Source organism: Anguilla rostrata, chromosome 14 (assembly GCF_018555375.3).
Source record: "Anguilla rostrata isolate EN2019 chromosome 14, ASM1855537v3, whole genome shotgun sequence".
In the NCBI taxonomy this organism is placed as follows: domain Eukaryota; kingdom Metazoa; phylum Chordata; class Actinopteri; order Anguilliformes; family Anguillidae; genus Anguilla; species Anguilla rostrata.
The window spans coordinates 3,187,149-3,207,561 of NC_057946.1; the positions used below are offsets into that span (position 1 = coordinate 3,187,149).

The 20,413-nt window shown below is 47.4% G+C and overlaps 2 protein-coding genes across 4 annotated transcripts in view; both read right to left on the bottom strand.

Annotated features, from left to right (window-relative positions):
* The window catches only part of ppip5k2 (diphosphoinositol pentakisphosphate kinase 2), a 49,081-nt gene extending 42,492 nt beyond the window's left edge, over positions 1–6,589 (bottom strand). Inside the window, exons 1-3 of the mRNA XM_064308858.1 lie at positions 6,434–6,589; positions 1,751–2,274; positions 453–648 (exon numbers count right to left, since the gene is read on the bottom strand). Coding sequence (XP_064164928.1) covers positions 453–648; positions 1,751–1,930 — 376 coding nt within the window. The 5' untranslated portion in view covers positions 1,931–2,274; positions 6,434–6,589. The remainder of the gene's footprint in view (positions 1–452; positions 649–1,750; positions 2,275–6,433) is intronic.
* A 5,991-nt stretch (positions 6,590–12,580) lies between these two features.
* Positions 12,581–20,413, bottom strand: part of pam (peptidylglycine alpha-amidating monooxygenase) — an 82,588-nt gene continuing 74,755 nt past the window's right edge. For all 3 annotated transcript variants that reach the window (XM_064309452.1, XM_064309453.1, XM_064309455.1), the window contains 3 exons: positions 19,119–19,445; positions 18,841–18,900; positions 12,581–13,548 (listed from right to left, as the gene is read on the bottom strand). In XM_064309452.1, coding sequence (XP_064165522.1) covers positions 13,358–13,548; positions 18,841–18,900; positions 19,119–19,445 — 578 coding nt within the window. In that variant the 3' untranslated portion in view covers positions 12,581–13,357. The remainder of the gene's footprint in view (positions 13,549–18,840; positions 18,901–19,118; positions 19,446–20,413) is intronic.

A 20,413-nucleotide genomic window follows, 5' to 3' on the forward strand; every position in this document is an offset into this window, starting at 1 on the left:
GGGGCCAGTTATGTACTGGGTGGGTCTGGGGCGTGGGGTGTAGGAATAGGGCCAGGGTTTTGGGGAGGAACGGGGGGGGGGGGTTTGGGCCCAGTGAAGGGCAGAGGGCCAGTGCTGAGTCAACATCACCACTGAAATCTATTGGGTGTTGATAAGGCAGCCAATCAGCAGCAAGGCCTTGCAGCATTCCGATACGATTGACAAAAGCACATCACACAATCACATGGAAACTGAATGACCTTGCTGTCGACTGATCGTCTTAACCCAGAAGATAACAGGGATTACCTCACCCTCACCCCCCCCCCCCCCCCCCCCCCAATTTCACAGGCTCTAAAGTTTGGATGTTTATTTATCATGATTTGGATGATTATAAGGTGTAATTAAAGAATGAGCGATGAGAGTTTATCGTGGTGTCCCAGTGGGGGGCGCCAGAGAGCAGTGGGGCCGCTCACCTTTGGAGTGGAAGGAGATGAGGCAGTCGCAGAGGGGCCAGTTCTCCACGGGTTCGTTAAGGATGACGTCCTCCTCGAACAGCACCACCGTGATGTACTTGAACAGGCACAGCCTCTCCAGGATCTCCTTCATCGGCTTGGACTGGGACTTCTTGGACATGGCGCAGATGCCCACCACGATCTGCCGCTCGGGGGGCTGCGTGGAGATGGGGGGTGGGGGGTGGGTGGGGGGGGAGGGGGGCGTGAGCGTTCCCGAATGAGCCGCTGCCGGGGCCAACCGGGGGCCAACCGTGCCGCCAAGGCCGCTAGCAGCTGCCGCGCGATCCCGCTAACGATTACTCATCGTTTCAGAAGCGCTGACAGTTTAAAAGCCTCGCGCGGCATTGTTTTTAAATCGCTGAAATTCCTTATCAAGAAAGAAAAAGAAAGAAAGAAAAGAAAACAGACCGCCTCTACTTTTCCACTCATTCCGACGGGCGGGGCCGCTCGAGGAACGTGCCGTGTCAAAATCGAGCGCACTAGCGAAGCGCGTCCGTCAGCGCTAACGCCGTGCTATCGGCGGTGCGCTAACAGACAGCAGGGCTCTATTTATAGCACACAGGGCCATGCGCTGGTGCAGACGCGGCCCTGGCGCTGGCCTAGGCCCGGCGGGGACCGTGGCGTTAATCGATCGTCACGCTGTAAAAATTAATCCGCTTACACTGAGCGCCGCTCAGCAGCCGGAGGGGCTGGAGAACAACTGCCGTGAGACCAGACGAGCGTGAATCACCAGCGAAGGCCCAAAGCACTAACCGCCCGCAGGCCGCGCCGGTTTCCATACGGAATAATGAGACGGCCTCTTTCGTCTGCACGAACACCGGGAGAAACCAGTAAATCAGCAAATCCCAGTATTTAACTGCAAATCAGGAATGGGCCGAAAAGCATGCCGGAGAACTATTTTCGCTCGTCCGTTACATCTGACTTCAGAAAAACAGTTGAAATTCAGTCAAATACACTGTCACCAGGCCTAGTGCAAATACATACTTGAGATACTTTCACCCTTAAGGAGTTGAAAAAATTTGAACACTCCTGCAGATCTACAAAACACTTATCACAGCGTACAGTCAAACAAAAGAAGCATTTTTTCCACAAAGTTGAAAACAGATATTTCATGTGAAAGTGTCAGTAAAGTGTTCTGCAAAGGCTAAAGGGTTAAAGTACAGACCCAGGCCTGCCAGACGCCAGACACACATCACAAAAAAGCTTGGTAAACGTAACCGTAGCAACCGGCCAACAACGCGACCCTGCTGGAAACTTACGGAGTCGTATTCTTCATCGTCGTCGTCGTCATCATCTTCCTCCTCCTCCTCCTCCACGTTCTCGTAGCGGCAGTCGTATCCCATGATCCTCCCCGGGTCCAGCAGCTCGTCGCCCTCACCGTCATCGCACCCGACGAAGAAGCGGGGGTGGTCGGCGTCGGGCTCCCCCCCGGCGGACATGTCTGCGCGGCCCGGGGGCCTGGCGGTCACGGCGGGGGTGGGGGGGGGGGCGCTAGGGCCAGGCCTCTCTCCCGCTGCTCCTTGAGCTCCCCGCCCCCTTCCACAGGCCCCGCCTCTCTGCCCTTGCTCGCTCGCTCCCTCGCCCGCCCCCTCTCTCTCTCTCTCTCTCGCTCGCTCTCCCCGCCGAGCCTGCCGCCTGGCTCCGGATCAGTCAGCTGCCCCGGGGCCGGATTAGAGGGCCAGAGCCCAGCGCATTTCCCGCGAAGCCGCAAAGCCTCACAGCCGCGGGGCCCCGGCCTGGTGCCCCGCCCCCCGCTCCTCAGGGCCCCGCATAACGTTCACTCCTGGAGCGGGAACAGGAACGGGAACAGAAACAGAATTATCGATGCGCTCATCCACACCGCGCTCCTGCATAACGTTCACTCCTGGAGCGGGAACAGAAACGGGAAAAGAAACAGAATTATCGCTGCGCTCATCCACACCGCGCTCCTGCATAACGTTCACTCCTGGAGCGGAAACAGAAACAGAATTATCACTGTGCTCATCCACACCGCGCTCCTGCATAACGTTCACTCCTGGAGCGGGAACAGAAACGGGAACAGAATTATCACTGCGCTCATCTGCACCGCGCTCCTGCATAACGTTCACTCCTGGAGCGGGAACAGAAACGGAAACAGAAACAGAATTATCACTGCGCTCATCCGCACCGCGCTCCTGCATAACGTTCACTCCTGGAGCGGGAACAGGAACAGAAACAGAATTATCGCTGCGCTCATCTGCACCGCGCTCCTGCATAACGTTCACTCCTGGAGCGGGAACAGAAACGGAAACAGAAACAGAATTATCACTGTGCTCATCCGCACCGCGCTCCCGCTCCGACTGAAGGAAGAAAAAAAACAACTGATGAAGAATGCACACAGCGTGCCAGTTCCGCATTTTTAAATACCCCCCCCCCCCCCCCACACGCCCCCACCCCTACTCCTGCCCTCCTCCCTCCCCAGGCATTCTGGAAAGCAGTCAAGTTCTCACCAGATACTCATCTGAGGTCACATCAAGCAACCCAACCACAAGCATAATATTTATCAGCCAGAATAATAAAGTTTATTTAACTGCCTGCATCAAAGCGGGAAATATTGAACAGACAGGCTGGGACAGCTTTAGACTCGGTGATCTCTAATCTCTAAAGCTGGAACGCTCAAACCGGGCCCTCAAGGTCAGCCAGTACTGCTGGAGCGGTCTTCTCTTCTGCCTGATAGCCCATAGTCCAGTAATGTCACTGATTGGCCAGAGATCTACAGTTGGTGCGACAGGTTTAAACCAGTCCGATTAGAGGGGAGGACTGAAAACCAGCAACGCTAATGCCCTGAGGAGCAGATCTGAGTACCCCTGGGCTCTACAGAGCTCCTATTTTAGGAGCAGCGGCTCCCGAAAATTGCTTTGTGCCAACTGGAAAAATAATTTAGCACATTTAATAATTGAGATGAATTAGTGCCGCTCCTAAATTTTTCAACTTAGGAACAGATGTGTTCCTTGGAAAAAAATGTTTGCATATATTGCTCTGTATCCCTGATCAAGTGTCTAGATGGAGGCTAACTAACAGTTAGTTGGGGGTGGGATCGGCTGACATTTTTCAGGTTCCCCATGCATCAGCTTCCTATTCTCAGTTTCCACTTGCAAAGTACAGTATGATCGCGCTGTCATGGTGACGTTGCCATGGTGACGTTTTTGACACGGTCACATTGACCCCACTCTGTAAACCGGTTTAAAGAAGCTGGAACGACACAATCTGTAAGGGCGAACCGGCTCACGGCCAGACTGACTCATGAAATTTCGCAGCAGCTACAGGCTGTGGGCGTTCCTGAAACCTCTAATTCAGCCCAAACTGTCAGTTACCCGTGACACATTTTTTTTTAAATTACTAATGTCACCATTAATTCGGGCTATCGCAGATTCAATAATCATCAGGCGATCGGTTCCTTGGTTCCGCCTATTCTCTCGGTCTCTTAGGTTTCAGGTGGCCGTGGCGGTGAGGAACAGGAATCTCCGACGCTATATTACAGTAACCCTAGTGTCGCGCAAACATTAGCGAATATTCCGAAGACTGCTCATTGTTCCGACTTCACCAGTGTGGAGACGGAGCATTGAGTGTTAAAGATACGGCGTTAAGCATCTGATCCTTACGGATCTGTGCCAGGGCATTGGCCAGTAACTTTCAACTGGAATCCTCCTGTACACACAGCTACTACACTTGGCTTGCGAAAGCAATACCAAGGATTCCAAATCTGATGGTAGTTCAAGCTAACTCTTAAGAACAGCAATTAATCTGAATTCAAAAATTAATTTGCAGCATGACCCAATCTTGATCTGCACGCCCCATCCCGACCCCCAACCTTTCACTATCAGCTGCACATTCACCCCATTTGAACACAGCCAGGAAATCTAGACTACGCGGATGAGACCCCGATGCCAGCTAAAGGATAATCCAAAAACTCTGACGCAAACCACCCCCCACACTGTATTTGGCAGGAGCAATAATAGCATGATTACTGAACTGAGCTGCAACAGTAAATGTAAAAGGTTTCCAAACTGTTGGAAGTTAAATGTGCCTTACTGGGTTGATTTGGCAACTAGAAAGTAGAACAAATTTAAAAAGCTGTGTGGTACACATCATAGTAGATGTGGGTATTTGCTAAACAAAAAGGCTGATGAATCTAAAGTGGGTATAATGGCCAAGTTTTACTTACTATGTTTGGTCTGGGGGGAAGATAAAAAAATTCTAAGGCACCATCTCGGACAAGAAACATTACGCTAATACAGTACAGCGTTGTTCTAGGGTTAGTGTAAAAAGTTCTCAAGGTAGATTTTTCCAGATATTCAAACTACAATACCAACAGACTAATCAATCTGTTTAATGCATGCTGTTTCTCGCCCGAACATTTCTAATAAGTGTAGTTGTATTAATTTTGAGCAAAAATTATTCTGTTATGACCCTAATTAGAGTTCAAATAAGATGACGTCAATTAAATCGAATGAGTCTGGAACTCGATCCCTAATGTTAGCAGAGTCTTCGGGCAGGTGACGTAAACGTGGTCTTGTTGACGTGTGCAACGTGGTGATTTTTACCTAGGTTTTGAACTAGCAAAATGATCCTACTGAATCCCCTACTGCAAGGATGACACACAGTGCCAGACTTTTCTTCTAGCTATCTAAGCACATTTTAAATCTTCGTCACAAGGTATCTGCTAATGTTATACTTACCGAGTATTTTAAATAAACACGTCGCTTAAAATGAGATGCCGTTAGCCAGGTTAAATCGACGACCCGATCTGAAATAAAGGTGGTGGATAAGTTGCACCATTGAAAAGTATGTATTTTGCTCTCGCTACATTGGCTAACGTTGTTTGGCTAAGGTCTCAACTAGCCAACGTTAACAAACGTCCCTCCCTCCAAGCAATATCATTTGGAACTAACGAAGTCACGTTAGTGATGACCTCGGTTAAGTTCATGACTTAGCCAGCAATAATATACAGTAATGCTTAGCGTGCTGTTAGCCTGCGTCCTACAACATCGAAACACGAATTACAACTGTTGCTAGTTCAGCCGTCGACGGTTCCAATGTGAAAAGCAAGAAAGTCTAATTTCTAACGTCATGTAATTATTTCGTGCATAGACATTTAAAGCTGTATGAGTGCTATGAGAGCAATTCCCCTTATGTGCGTTTTCAGGCCAACTTTCGTCTGATGATTTCTAAGATTGTTTTAATGCGAATATTCCAGCTAGCTAGCGCTAAATGTTTTTAAATTCCAGCATCACCAAACAACTCAGCAGCACAGAAAATACCCACACACACTAGGCTACGCGACTTTTGGTGCGATTTTTGCGTTGCAGACAAATTTTCCAATATGGGAGAGAAATCATCACGGTTTTATCGAGGCAGTGAAATAACAGTGATTTGGAAAACACTACCATGTGCCATTTCTGGGCGGTAACCGTATAATAATATAGGGTCTACTAGAACAGAACTGATGCTTTAGTCCAACACAGTAATGTTATTAGTTTGCTTGCAAGCTAGCTAGCTCCTTCCTGTCATGCATATGACTGCTATAGCTGACTAACATAAGCTGATCTTTTAGCTAACACATGGCAGTGTCCTTACTTTTTCAGCGAACTTCCGTAGCTAAAGATACAGAGACTAGATCACATTTTGACTCAATTCATCTTACCGCACAACGAATTTCAAAACCCAAGAAACGTGTTCCACAGTTAACCCAAATACCGAGTTAGTGCAGTGATACACTGGGCTTAAATCGCATTGTTTGCACTGTATGAATAACGTTACTGTGGTGGCTAGCAAGCTAGCCAACTAGCTACACCCTTTCAAAGACACCAAACCCACATCCTTGCTAGCTAGCTAAGACTGTAGAACTAAACAGTCCCGACTAATGCCTATCTGCTTGCGAGTACAAGCTTAGCGCTGCAGCTAGTAAAGACTTCTCAACTAACCTTAGCCAGCTCTGCAGCCGCATCAGCGTCGACGGTATGATGCCGGTCAGGTTTCCTGGTTTTTGCACCCGCATTAACGTTGACTTGCAGCTAACCAGCTCAAAGAAATCACAAACACTTGCAGCCAGGCAGCGTCACCGTCGGGATATGTCGTCAGTAAGGGGCGGGAAAAGAGAGACAGTCGTCCATTGAAAGCGGACAGGAAAACACTAATAACAGCTTAACTTGCATAAGCGTGGTTGTTAGGCTACATCCAGACTGGAAATTTGAGGTTTTGCTCTGTTTCACGGAATAGGTCCATAGCATATGGAAGCATAACATAGCGATATTGGACTGCATTGCTTCAAATACATTGCTACATTAGTTGCAATTTTGAAAATTAGGCTACGTTGCGGGATAATTTTCATGAGAAGTAGCCTTTGTTTTACTGAATGTTTATGCGCCACGCGTTCAAAGACATCAAACACTTATGTGGCATACGATCTGCCTTACGCAGCATGGTCTGTCAGCAGGATTCCTTTATTTGAACGCCCTCACGAGCCTCTTGTTCTCCCGCCCCGTGGCTGGGGCTGTGACCTCATCATATCTCAGTTAAAGCATCGTGGTTTCCATGGCTATCTGCCGTCAAAGTGTTTTGAGCCATGTGACAGCGGGCATACAGTGGCATTCGCCCTCACGCTGTGCTTATGTCGAGCGTTAGCTGAGACGAACTAGGGCGCTGCTCAATTTGGTTGAGGTTGTTGTGAATTTTGAAAGGAAACCTTTTTTTTTTTTTGCACAGCTGTTCAAAGCTCTGTTGCAAAAGTATCTGGTGTGACCATATAATGTCGACCAGGAAGCTTTACAAATGTTTTACACAGAGCGTGGAATAATGCAGCTTGCTCCTCTATTGTGTATATAAGAGCTTTATCTCATTCTGTGGCATACTGTGGTGGTGAAGGGGTTGATCAGGCTTGGGGGGGGGGTTGATAAGTGAAGTGTATGATGCTATTTTTGTCGATTAAAAGCAAAGCAATGGCACTGCCACATAAGTTAAAGGTACACGTTTACCAGGATTGGGGTTGACTGAAATTCAATTCATAAATTGAAAAATGCCTGTAATTGTCCTAAAATGATTTGTTATCCAGAGTGACTCACAATGGCAGAGAACATGAATGCATGCAGCTGATTAATGTGAACAAATTATAGTGTCAGACCTGGGCAACAATATTCTCTGAGCATGCAATGTAGACATAGATGCAACCCAGCTAAAACACTAACTGTAGGCTAACCATTCTAACCTAGAATCAAAATTAAAATAATACATGCAAAAATAATTAATTAATTAATTGCATTTCAGTTTTGTGACACTGAGTTAGTTCTGGGAGAGGCATAACACAAGGCCGGTCTTGCAATAAAAAACAAATATTAAATTGCTGTACAATAATATTTTATGGAGGAAAAACTAGATGAGAAGGAAAAAAATATTGTCTATAGCATCTCTACTATAAGAAGGACTGAAAATACGAAAAGAAAAAAAGGACAAAACTAAAAAAATTGTAAATGGCAAAAAAAAAAAAAAAAAACTTGTTAGCAAAAAAACCTCATTTGGTTCTTTAGAACCTTGGGTGGGTGTGGTCCATCACGCAGTTCCTTCCTGAAACAAAACAGAATCGATTTCAACGCCGTGCTGAATGCCCAACCACAGAAGCTCTGCCTGAGAGCGAAATGCCCTTTTGAACAAGCTGAAATGAGTCCTTGAGCATGTTCTGTCAGACACAAACACTTGCTCCTGTATGGCAGGTTTCCTTGACAACAGTGACATAGTCAAGGATCCTTTTTTTTAAATAAAAGACAAGTCAGTTACAGCACGCACACAGTAAATCTACCATATGTGGTGAATAAGACTGCTGAAATAGATAGTTTGTCCTTAGCAGTGTGGCCTTGTCAGTGTGGAATAGTGTTTTTTGTTAAAAAAAAAAAAAAAAATAATAATTCCTCCTCTTTTTGATACAGTAGTTGCATATTATCTTGCTTGCTTGCTTGTGTCATATGTCATGTATGAAATAGCGGATGGGAGAAAAAGGAAAGGTACTCACCGTAAAGGTGTAAACAGGCCTGTTTATGATGATCTCATTGCATTTGCACCTGTGGTGAATATGTGTCTGCAGGTCGCTGATGGGATGGGATGATGGGATGCTTCCTGAATTCCTGTTGCAATAGATATAAATAGGCTACACACCAGAATTTTAGTTCCCATTGTTGTCTATTTAAAATGGAGTCTGAACACTGTTAAATTGCTTGGCTTTAAGCATACTGTAAATGTTTTTGTGAGGAGAGGTAAGTTTGTACGTATTCGGTCGAACAGAGAATCTGCAAAGAAAAGCATCCATGTTAGAATAACATTTTAATTCATGTTTACAAGCTCGTTTACATTTCACAAAGATGACCGTGAAACGCAATTCATCGGTTACCCTACACTGCCACTGGATGTCGCTCAAACTTTATATATAAACGTGAATAGATCAAAAGTCTCACCATTTTGCTGTTACTCAGGCTCGAGTTGTGGATTGGCAAGTATTATAGCCTTCAACGGCTCTGGATATTTTAAATAGCGGCGTTTATGCGTTATAAGTCTCTTTTTCTCCTATTATTAATGTTGAATCATGCGCGTGCTGAGACGCCAATGTTGCTACTCTGCTCAGTCTGCTGGCTATTTTAGAGAGCGCTGAAAACCCCAAACTCGCCTTCGAAGCGCGCTTTTTTCACACTGCGATAGCTTGGGCTCACTCAGGGATTAATCAGGGGAAGACACTTTATTTGCAGCAAGACAGGTGAACTTCAAGCACCAAATCCGCCGTCGAGCGTGGCTGGGCCACGAGGAAACAACGTCATCCTTGGCTGGCTAAATCCCTCGCTGCCTGCGTCGCCGTAGATTAGGGTTGCTGGTCCGTCGGAACGGCCTAGGTTCCGTGGGGCGACAAGAGGCATTTATGATAACAATATTGGTGCACTTCCAACAGATGAGAACATTCATGTGTGTACGATTTTTCACTGTGAATAATTTCAGTCAGTAGCAGTGGCCCGAGCTACTACTTTTCATGCACGCTGAGTTAGTTTTTAAATATATGCCGATGTAATTACAAAATCTTCATTCACTTCAAATCCAGGTTTCACCAGAGAAGATGCAGGTCATCAACTCGGTTGATTAACACTTTTATCTTAATTGAACGCAGCATTTTGAGTCAGCTATGACGATAACAACACCCTGCGTAGCCAAAATAATTTAAAATCCCTCCACATGAATTACATGTAGTAGCAATGAGAAATGCATCACATGAGTGTTTATTATGCAAATTACTTAATTACACGTAATTAATAACATGAAAAATCTTATCCATAACCCAAACCATGAAAGCTAGACCACCCTGACTTCATGCACACATCTCTGCATGTCAGTATGGGGCTTATATAACGCTTCATTACCCCCTAAAACCTTAGCTCTATACTTTTGTAGTTATAATAATTTAAGGGGTTGAAACATCCTATTCTTTCATATCTTAACCTCAGGATGTCAAGCTAATAAAAGGCGGCAAGAGCCATTAAGCTAAGCTAGCTAGCTAATGGTGAGCAATTCGAATAATTGATTAAATTATAAAATGCCTTTTTGCTTAAGGTGACCGTTGATTCATTATCTGACGCATTTATTTTAATGGGTTTTTTTTAGAGGCAAACTGACGTTCATGGTGGTAATGCGACACGTTCCGTTTAAAAGCCATGCTCTGTGTAACCGCGTTTCTGCCCTGGGCGCCACTGTCGCCTCGAGAAGACAGGTTTTCCTGCACGCCTGTCATGCACGGCACGATCTTCCGTAAATTATGTTATTACAGGCATCGCTTTGATGCCAAAGATAATGTGAAGCTGTCCCCTGTAATTTGTCTTCTGTGATATTTTCGGTAGGCATTCATCGCGCAATTTTTCGGGCGACTCCACATAACCATGTTGCTTCAAAATGAAAATAATTCGAAGGTGTTCAGTTCTATGAATTGAGATAGCATGTTGTTAAAAGGAATATTGAAGAGGTCCCAATGCTGGTCATTCAGTTGATCGTGCCTGCGGTTCAGCGGTTCCCTTTGCTAATCATTAGTATTCCTGCATCAGTTCGTGCACTAAATTGATATTAATCACTGGTTAAACGACAGGAAGGTTTCCAAGTGGTGTTACTGAATCAGCGCTTGCTCCACCTCAAAAACAGGTGTGAATAAAAACCCTCCTTTTACTTTATCTGTGCATATGGAGATAACTTGACACCCAGAACCATTTCTCAGTAAAAATAATACATAATTGCACTCAAGAGAACTGTTCTGTTCTGTTAACTGCACTGCCAACTACAATCCCCCGAAATCATTGCTATGGTAATGATTTTTTTATTTGTCATTTTGACAACAACAAAAAAGGCTGTATAAAATCATCAGGAACAAGAAATCAACAGGAAATGACCTATATTGCATGTGCAAAAAAAGTGTAATGACACCACCAAGTACAGTTCAGTAGTGTTCTATGAGATGGTTAACATTGTGGGTGGGGGGGGGGGGGGCATTCAGATCCTTTGGACCGCTCGCTTCAATCCAAACCACAAATATCCTATTTGTTCAAGTCTGGAGACTGAAACAGCCATTGCAAAAACAGTGAATTTTGGTGTCAGTTGATCGTTTTTGAGGTTGATTCTGGAGGTATGCCTGCAGGTAAAGTCGATGGAATCATGAACACAAAACGATCAGGGCATTTTGGCCAAAACCTGGTACCGCCCCCCCCAGGGAGCGCAAACATGGCGGCAAAATGATCTTACCACGAGGCGATGATCCCAGGCATACCTCAAAATCCACCGAGAAATGGTCAACTGACCACACGATTTCTGTCTTGCCATGGCCATCTCAGTTTCCACACATGAATCGATCAGAACCCAGTGGTTTGAGAATTGAAGAGGCCAGGCCCTAGACTCAGACTGAAAGGGCTTAGAAGATTCTGTACAGAGAAATGATCAAAACCCCCCAAATATGCCAACATAAATCACATAAAACTCAGTCATTTTATTTGGCAAAAGGAGGGTGCACAAATTACTGAAAACAGGGATGCCAATCATTTTGACACCCATGTATATTTTGGGGGGGGGGGGCACTTTGTACAAGTATAAATGAATCATTTCCCCATTTTTGAGCACACAATATAGCTCATAACACGTGTTTATTGTATACAGCGTGCCACCATTTGGATGTGGTTGTGTGGTTGCTTGATTTGCATGAATACTTCAGCGAATCAGTCGTTGATAAGGCGCAGATAGCATTTGCAGCTGTTGTGCAGTTATCAGCATGACCTGCTCTCAGTATCTTTTCTTTGTGAATCAACTGTTCACAGTTGATTAATCAGGGGTAAATATGTGATTAAATTAATTACTGTAAGGTGGAAACCTGACTGAGTGGTGACAGGATGTTTGGTTTATATTCCTGGAATATACAGAATAAGGGACAGATTCAGTGACGGGTCCTCAGTTCTGCTCCTCTGCACACAGTTAAACGCCAGACGAAAAACCAGCACCAGTTAACTAAACAGAGGGCGTGGGCCTGAAACATGATCCACCTTAAGCTGTGCACGCCCTGGTCTAGGCACTCTGTGATATACGCATTTGGCTTTGAGCTAGACCGCTAGGCCATTTCAACCAGTTTGCATGGGTCTCAATTGAAATACCATGGCAACGGCTCATATAGCCGCTGACTGTCTTGCAGTCACGGGGGGGGGGGGGGGGGTCGTGGGAATTAGCATGGCGGGGGCTGCCAAGACATCAGCACGAGTCGCTGGTTTTTACGGACCATCGTGAATTCCCCTTTACAAGGTCTTTCCCTCAGTTTACTGTCTGAGTAACGGCCACCGAACTGTTTGCACAGTCGATACTGCATTTAAAAAAAAAAAAATTTTTAAACAGGTTTTAACGAATATGGATGTTGGATATGGAGAAGGGTTATTGGTTTATTGTAACAGCACTTCCATTTCTTAAAAAGATTGATGCGCGCAGATTTTTTATTTTTTATTTTCCCTGACACAGCGGCTGGCAGAACCTCATTTTAAATTCACACAATCTCACATCTCGCAGAAAGGCCCAGAAAATCGCTATGCTTTGCAGACACTTTATTACACAAATAACATTGTTACAGAAAATAGTATTCTGGCCATAAAACCTCAGTATGTCACAATTAAATATCAGATACATCTCACATCCATTTGAAAAATTTAGTAAATAGTCTTAGATACATAATAATAATAATAATAATAATAATAAGTTCTCTTTTCCTTTCGATGAATGCGATATAATTGAAATGAAGTTACAGTTGACGTTAGCAGCTCTTTTCATAATGTGGCACATCCGTGTGTTAGCAGGTGCTGCAGAAGGCTCAATACATAATTAAAAAGGCACAAATGTACAGATATAAAACGTCAACCAAAGTACTGGACCAATAACCCGGAGAACCCAAAAATGCTGTTTGGCTGATACGTTATTGGAAGAAGTTAAACTGCTTAAATCGTAACAAAAATAAAGGGTCCTCCCCACCTGCCCCCATCTCTCCATCATCTCTCCTCCATCTCTCTTCTCCTGAAATCAGAACCTACAGCTTAAGCCTTTGACCTACTACTAGTGTTGTCTTTGATTTTTATGTATTTATTTATTTATTTTTTACATCTGGTCCCCGTTAATTTGTATAAATAAAGTGGCAGTCGTATATTTCTTCTCGAGAAAAATTTTTGCACAAATAAATAATATTGGCAAATAAAGTTGGCAGCCAATACAAACAATGACATACACGATTAAAGAACATCCTGAACACTCGAGCAGGGGAGGAGGCGCTGGCCTCCCCACCCCCCTCCCCGACGGGACCGCTCCTCCCGGGGGAACTAGGAGGAGGAGGAGGGGACGGGAGGAGGAGGAGGAGGCGCGGAGTACTCCTCGTTTTCCGAGTCGGTGGCCTCCTCGTCGTCCTTCTCCTGGTCGCTGCCCTCGGTGCTCAGCCGGTCGAACCCTTTCCGGCTGTAGCCTTTGTGGCTCGCGAAGAAGTTCCCCAGGTTCAGCCCGCCGCCGGCCTTACCTGTGCACAGGTGAGAGAGGGGGGGGGAAAGGGTTCATATTTTTGTGCTTCATATTTATTAAATAATAAAGTCAGGGGATGTTTTCGTTCCGGAGAAAAATGCTTTTTTTTTTGCATCACTTGCTGAAACTCAGTCAAGCAAAAAATGTGAAGAAATATGAAGAGCATTCTTTACAGGCTCCAGTGTGTGTTCATGCATGTGCGCACAGACGTCAGCATGTGTGTGTGTGTGTAGCACACGTGTTCCGTGTGTGTGCATGTTTAAGTGTGTGCAAGTGTGTATACGCGGGTGTTGAGCGTGCATGTCCATGCGGGAGTATGTGTGTGTGTACTACGTGTTCTCTGTGCGTATGTGTGTGTGTGTGTGTTGGTGTGCGAGCATGTGTGTGTGTGAGTGTGTGCGTATATGTTTAAGTGTGTGCATGTGCGTATATGCGGGTGTTGAGTGTGCATGAGCATGTGTGTGTGTAGTACGTGTGTTCAGTGTGCGTGTCAGTGTGTGTACGTGCGTCCATGTGCATGCATGTTGAAGCCCATTAAAAGGGGCTTAAACACGCGGGTGCGAGTATGTGTGTGTGTGTGTGTGTGTGTGTGTGTGTGTGTGTACCCTCCAGGGCAGTGACTGGTTCCCAGATTTGCATTCCAATGTGAACTGTCTGAAATTCCTTCACTGCACCAGATGCTGAGGAATGTCTGCAGATTAGAGTGAAACCGAATCGACTAATCAGGTCTGATTCCACTGCTGTTAGTCATCTAAAAAAAAACATCTGCTACAAGACTGCAATGTAATGTAACAATATTGATGTACTTACAGATTATTTAGTGATACATATTTATTTAACTGCAGAGATGACTGACAGACTGAATCATAGAAAAGATATGAAAATAAATCAAAGCAATCCTGTTTAGCCATTGACAAACAAGATTTTTAGGCTTAATGCCATGGAATTAATTGGCTCAAACTGTCTCTCTCAGTGATGCACAAAAACAGTTGAACACTAAATCTAAATGCTACAAACCATGAGAACATTTAAAACCCGTACCTACAGCCTATAGAATTTCATGATACCCATACCTACAGCACCAGCTGTCAAAAATGTAAATTTTGTTCTAACTAACCTGTATACCTGCCGTGACATTTTAAGAGTTTGTAAGCATATAATTGCATTTAACAGCAGACTGCAGCATGCACACACACACACACACACACACACACACACACAGATCAGACAATCAGCTTCATCTCAAACTGAAAGTAGCCCTACTGGAGTCGTGCTGTTTCAGGCCCAGCCTGCAGACTGCAGTAGACCCCGGGGTGGACTGCAGTGCTGCGTGACGCTTGTAAACAGAACACTGCGGGACAAACCCGAGGGCCGACTGATTTAGAGAGCCAGCGCAGCGCTGGTGTAGGGTGAGCATCAGGGGGCCTGCCTGCAGAACAGTAACTGTGCGCCGCCTAAAGGGTCCCTCAGAGATGACTGGACAAAGCAGAAAAGTTCCCGGGGCAAACTGGGTCCCGGGTGCGCAGTCCTGCAAGGCCAATATCCTGGCCTGAGAGTGGACCAGTGTGATTCTACTGACCCAGCAGCCCAACTGTACTGACCCAGCAGCCCACGCAGCCAGTAGCAGACCAGTGTAATTTTATTGACCCAGCAGCCCAACTGTACTGACCCAGCAGCTCAACTATACTGACCCAGCAGCCCAACTGTACTGACCCAGCAGCTCAACTATACTGACCCAGCAGCCCACGCAGCCAGGAGCAGACCAGTGTAATTTTACTGACCCAGCAGCCCAACTGTGCTGACCCAGCAGCCCAACTGTACTGACCCAGCGGCCCAGCTGTACTGACCCAGCGGCCCACGCAGCCAGGGGCAGACCGTCAGTGCAGCGAGGTAAACAGGCCCACTGAAACCGAGGGGTCGGGCTGCCTGACCCTGACAGCCACAGGCGGTGAGCGGCCTGTCCCGCGTGCGTCCGTCCCGCGTGCGTTCCCTCTTATGAAAGGTGACAGGCGGGGGGGTTGGGGGGCAGATTAAGAGTGCAGACGGGGGGGGGGGGGGGCACGTCATGTTGGCCTGTCGGGACACAGCTTGCGGCAGTCCGTGTGAGCCGGAGAGGCCTGTGACTCACTGACCCTGACAGGAGCCTGACGGGACGGGACAGGACGGGACGGGGGGGACGAACAGCGGGATCCAGTCCTGCTCCGTCTGACACATGATGTGCCCCCTGCGAGTTTGGCGGCTGGAGCTCCCTCCCGCCAAACTCCCTCAGGCCAAATCTCCTCACTCAAAATTCGTCCACTGCGTCTGCTCTCGGAAAAACGTTCATAGTCTTGACGGGAGGGGGGTGGCCACTGAACACTGGTCTCTGGAACGATGGGCTGGGACCGACTGCTGCTTTAAATTACCGTACGCACTTGACAAAAATAACGCTGCGTATTTTCAAAATGCTGCGCTCAAAAGCAGTCATAAAGAGATTTCAAGAATCGGGCCAAATGATCGCTTATTGCATATAACACACTTTGGTGTTATGCAGTTGTTTTGACATCATGTGAAACATATTTACACGTCAGAAAATATGTCCGGACACATTTTGAAAAAGGAAAGGGTGACAGAAAGCGTACGTTTTTATATGCGCTTGGCCATGGGCTCAGAAGGCTCGGGTACGAGAGCTCCAGCACTTAAAACGAGGTCCGCTTCACCGCTTCAATTCGCTGTTTTTAAAAATAAATAATTAAAAATCAGTTGAAAGCGGGTGCCAGTGAAGCGGGTGTGCGGTTTATTTCTACGCCGCAGCTCCGGCGCTCTGCGGTTTTTACGGCCAACACACGAGCCGGGACCCTGAAGCGGCGGCGTTTCTCAACGCCGCTGCCGTCGTCATGGATACAGGCAACGGGGGCCCGAGCGAATCCGCTCGATTTCCAGGGCGCCGTTTAGCCGGAGTTCGGCCGAGCGGCGGAAACGCGACGTGGCCTCTGTTCAAAACCGCGTCTCGAACTCTTTATCTAATTCGCGGGTACGCGGTGGGCGCTGGGCGCCCTTCAGTGGCAGGGACAACGGCGAGCATTGTTGGGCTGAATGGCCTGCTCCCGTAATTATGTTATGTTATGTCACCGCCAATTGAATCGAGTGTTTATTGTGTGTAAATAGTCATTCTCGGATGTGGACAGGGCACATTGTAAATCGGGCTACAGCTCATAATTGTTTCCCGAACAATGGCAGACTCTTTGTGGCCTATTGCGTAATGCCTTTGTGTAGCTTGCTAGCTCTAGCTAAAGATTCCACTTAAGCCATGTTAAAAATTAAAAGGACCTGACGGCACTATAAACTGCACCGTGAAAAAGCCTCGGGCCACCCAAAAAACAATGTTTAAAAAGCTATTTATCTGGGCAATAAATGCTTATTTGTTTGGAATAACATTAGAATAAATACAAATAAACATTAATATAATAAAAAGTAAGAATAATTTCTTGTGCTTTTTAATGTTATTGAAATGTTGTGATAGGAGCAGAAGGGCACAAGCCTGCCTCCCAAAGCTCTCCTCCAGGTAAGCCCTCCATTCCACAGGCCTGCTTCCCAAAGCTCTCCTCCAGGTAAGCCCTCCATTCCACAGGCCTGCTTCCCAAAGCTCTCCTCCAGGTAAGCCCTCCATTCCACAGGCCTGCTTCCCAAAGCTCTCCTCCAGGTAAGCCCTCCATTCCACAGGCCTGCCTCCCAAAGCTCTCCTCCAGGTAAGCCCTCCATTCTACAGGCCTGCCTCCCAAAGCTCTCCTCCAGGTAAGCCCTCCATTCCACAGGCCTGCTTCCCAAAGCTCTCCTCCAGGTAAGCCCTCCATTCCACAGGCCTGCTTCCCAAAGCTCTCCTCCAGGTAAGCCCTCCATTCCACAGGCCTGCTTCCCAAAGCTCTCCTCCAGGTAAGCCCTCCATTCCACAGGCCTGCTTCCCAAAGCTCTCCTCCAGGTAAGCCCTCCATTCCACAGGCCTGTTAAACTCCACCGGCAGCACACCTGACTCCAGCTAATGAGGGCCTGAGTCTCTGAGCCAGAGCAGTGTGCTGCTGGGGGAATTCTCCGCGCGCTAATGGCTAAGCTAACAGTCTGACGGGCATGCAATTACTGTCTCGCACCAACAAGGCGATTATCGGCGAGTCACAGACCGCCTGACCAGAGCATTTCCGCCAGTGCTGCAGCGGATCTGGCCCAAACCCATGGAGTTATGAATGCAGAGGAACATAAACCTGATTATGATTCACTGTGCGGTACAGCACAAAACTTCAGCTCAGCAATGATTTATCTTCACTGCTCAGCTACACGACTTCAGTTTTAATTCATCATTGCGGCCTGAAGACTTCTGCGCACTGTGTACATATAATCTCTGGCTGACAGAGCTTCTCCCCCCTATCAGGAATGTGATTTAAATGTTCTGCAGATAAGTGACTTTCATAGCCTCAGAAGTGCTATTGTAAGGTAGCCTGTTCAGATTCTGCAAGACTTGTCCTTAAAGTTATCGAAAATCTCACAATAACAATTTGGATCATCACAGGGGGAAACTGTCACAGCGCTTCCCCACGAAAATCTCTCAAACGCCTGCACTGAAAATGTCCACCTGGTAAATGGACTGCATTTATATAGCGCTTTTATCCAAAGCGCTTTACAATTGATGCCTCTCATTCGCCAGAGCAGTTAGGGATTAGGTGGTCTTGCTCAAGGATACTTTGACACGCCCAGGGCGGGGTTTGAACCGGCAACCCTCCGACTGCCAGACAATCGGTCTTACCTCCTGAGCTACGTCGCCGCCTTCCGGTGCGACTCCAGCCACCTCTGTCCCTTTCCCTCTTAATGCGTCGACACAATGGCGGACACATTTATTTATTCGGCAGCAGCTCAAGATGAACAGACACATCCGCCCCTCTCCCCTCCCCTCCCCTCCCCTCCCCATACTGATAGTGTTGTCTCTACACGCAGCATTTATAAAACTCAAACAACTTCTTGAGCGCTCTATTAAAATTCCCTCGGTTACTCAGGCGCTGAGGGATCGCCCGCATGCCCATCCCTGGTATAAATAGACTCACTCAGCGGTGCAATGTCGAGATGCTCTGTCATTCATTCCCCGTATTGATTGTTCCAACTTCAGATCATCCAGAACAGCGTGACAGCCCAGCCGGGCGTCACCAGGACAACGGAGCAGCGTCAATACGCTCCAGACCAGGAGGAAAAAACCGAATCCTGCCCTGCTCAGAACCCTCTGCCCTCGCTTCCAGACCGGCTCCAAACCGAGGGGAACGTCGCTCACCTCTCAGTTTCCCCAAAATTCCACCGGAAGAGCCGGGCTCCAGTTTCACCTCACAGTCGTCTGCGTAAAAAAGGGGAAACAACGGGAGCAGTTTAAACGCAGGGGGAAAAAAATCTGAATTTTAAACAAAAGAAAACATCATAAAAACACCCAGTTTAAAAAACAAAACCGTGAAGTGTCACAGCCAGGTGAGGACCAAAGTACCGTCAGGTGATAAGCCGGACAGGTGAGACTCCGCCCCCCCCCCCCACCCCCCAAGGCGCCCCGCGGTGTCGTACCTCCGTACATCCTGGTCTTGCGCCAGCGAATGAAGACGCCGATGGCGATGACCACCACCAATGGGATGAGGAGCAGGGTGGTGACCAGGGCGGGGGACACGCCCTCCGCGTCCCGCCTCGCCCCGCCCTCGGGCTTGGCCTTGGCGGTCCCCTCCTCCTTCAGGGGGGTGGGCGGGGGGGTCTTGTGGGGGGCCGCCACCTGGTGCTGGAGGTGGGGGGCGGCGGGGGCGGCGGGGGCAGCGGCGGCGGCGGGGGCGGGGCCTGGGGCGTTCTGGATGGCCCCTTTCAGGAGTGGCTTCAGCTGCGTCTGGACAAACGTCTCCGTCTCTGCAAGAGGGTCACGGAAATTAGCGGACAAACAACTTCCCTCCCTGACAGACAGGTTTTAAAATTCAAGTAAAGAAACACGCAGGCAAAACAAGATGGGGGCCGTTCCACTTCAGCTCTCTCAATTCAGGCGCTTAGTAGTTCATGAATTGGAAAGAGGCCCCGCTGCCCTTTGAGGATTTTTCAGTGAACTAACTGGATCTCACTTCATTTCCCGAATTTACTGAATGAAACGAGATGGAATCTTCTTCTCATCTTTTGCCAGAATCACATATGGGTGGGGGCTGGGGGGGGGTGGGGGTTGGCCTGACCGTACAAATTTGTTGGACACATTTGCTCTAGTACCAGCACAGAGAAACAGATTTACCACCATGTGTGTAAGAGGCAGCTTTAGAAACATATCTTAGGACGTCCAGGGCGGCAGCATTTCTGGCTGTTCGTACCCTTCACGCTGAATTATGCCCTGCAGATGATCCTGGCCGTGTCACTTTAACAAACGTCTGTCTTCAGCTTCGTTCTTCCGACGGCCTCTTCCACTCATGAAATGTCAAACGGCTTTTCTGATACAGAAACCAACACGTTCTGGGGAACACCAGGCGAAGGGTCGTCTCCGCAATTCATTTCATTAATCCACACCCGTCGATATGGGACCGTTTATTTTGGCTGTGCACTTTCATAATTAACCCCTTGAAGAGCAGGTTCTCTGGAAATTGTTTTCCCTCCAGAATTCTAAGCCGGTGTTCTAGAACTCCGCTGCGTTCAGTCACCAGCAGCGATTGTGACATCAGCATTAGAATGTTCAGCTAAGAACATTCTAATCGCACATCTGTGACCTCACTCCTTAAAGGGTTACAACAGAACCAGTAACTTTGATAAACACATCAGCTCCCCGCAGCAGTAGTCAGAGCTTAATCACACTACTCACGAGCAGGATGGATGAGCAGGGAGGCGCGCGGTAAATAAGAGAG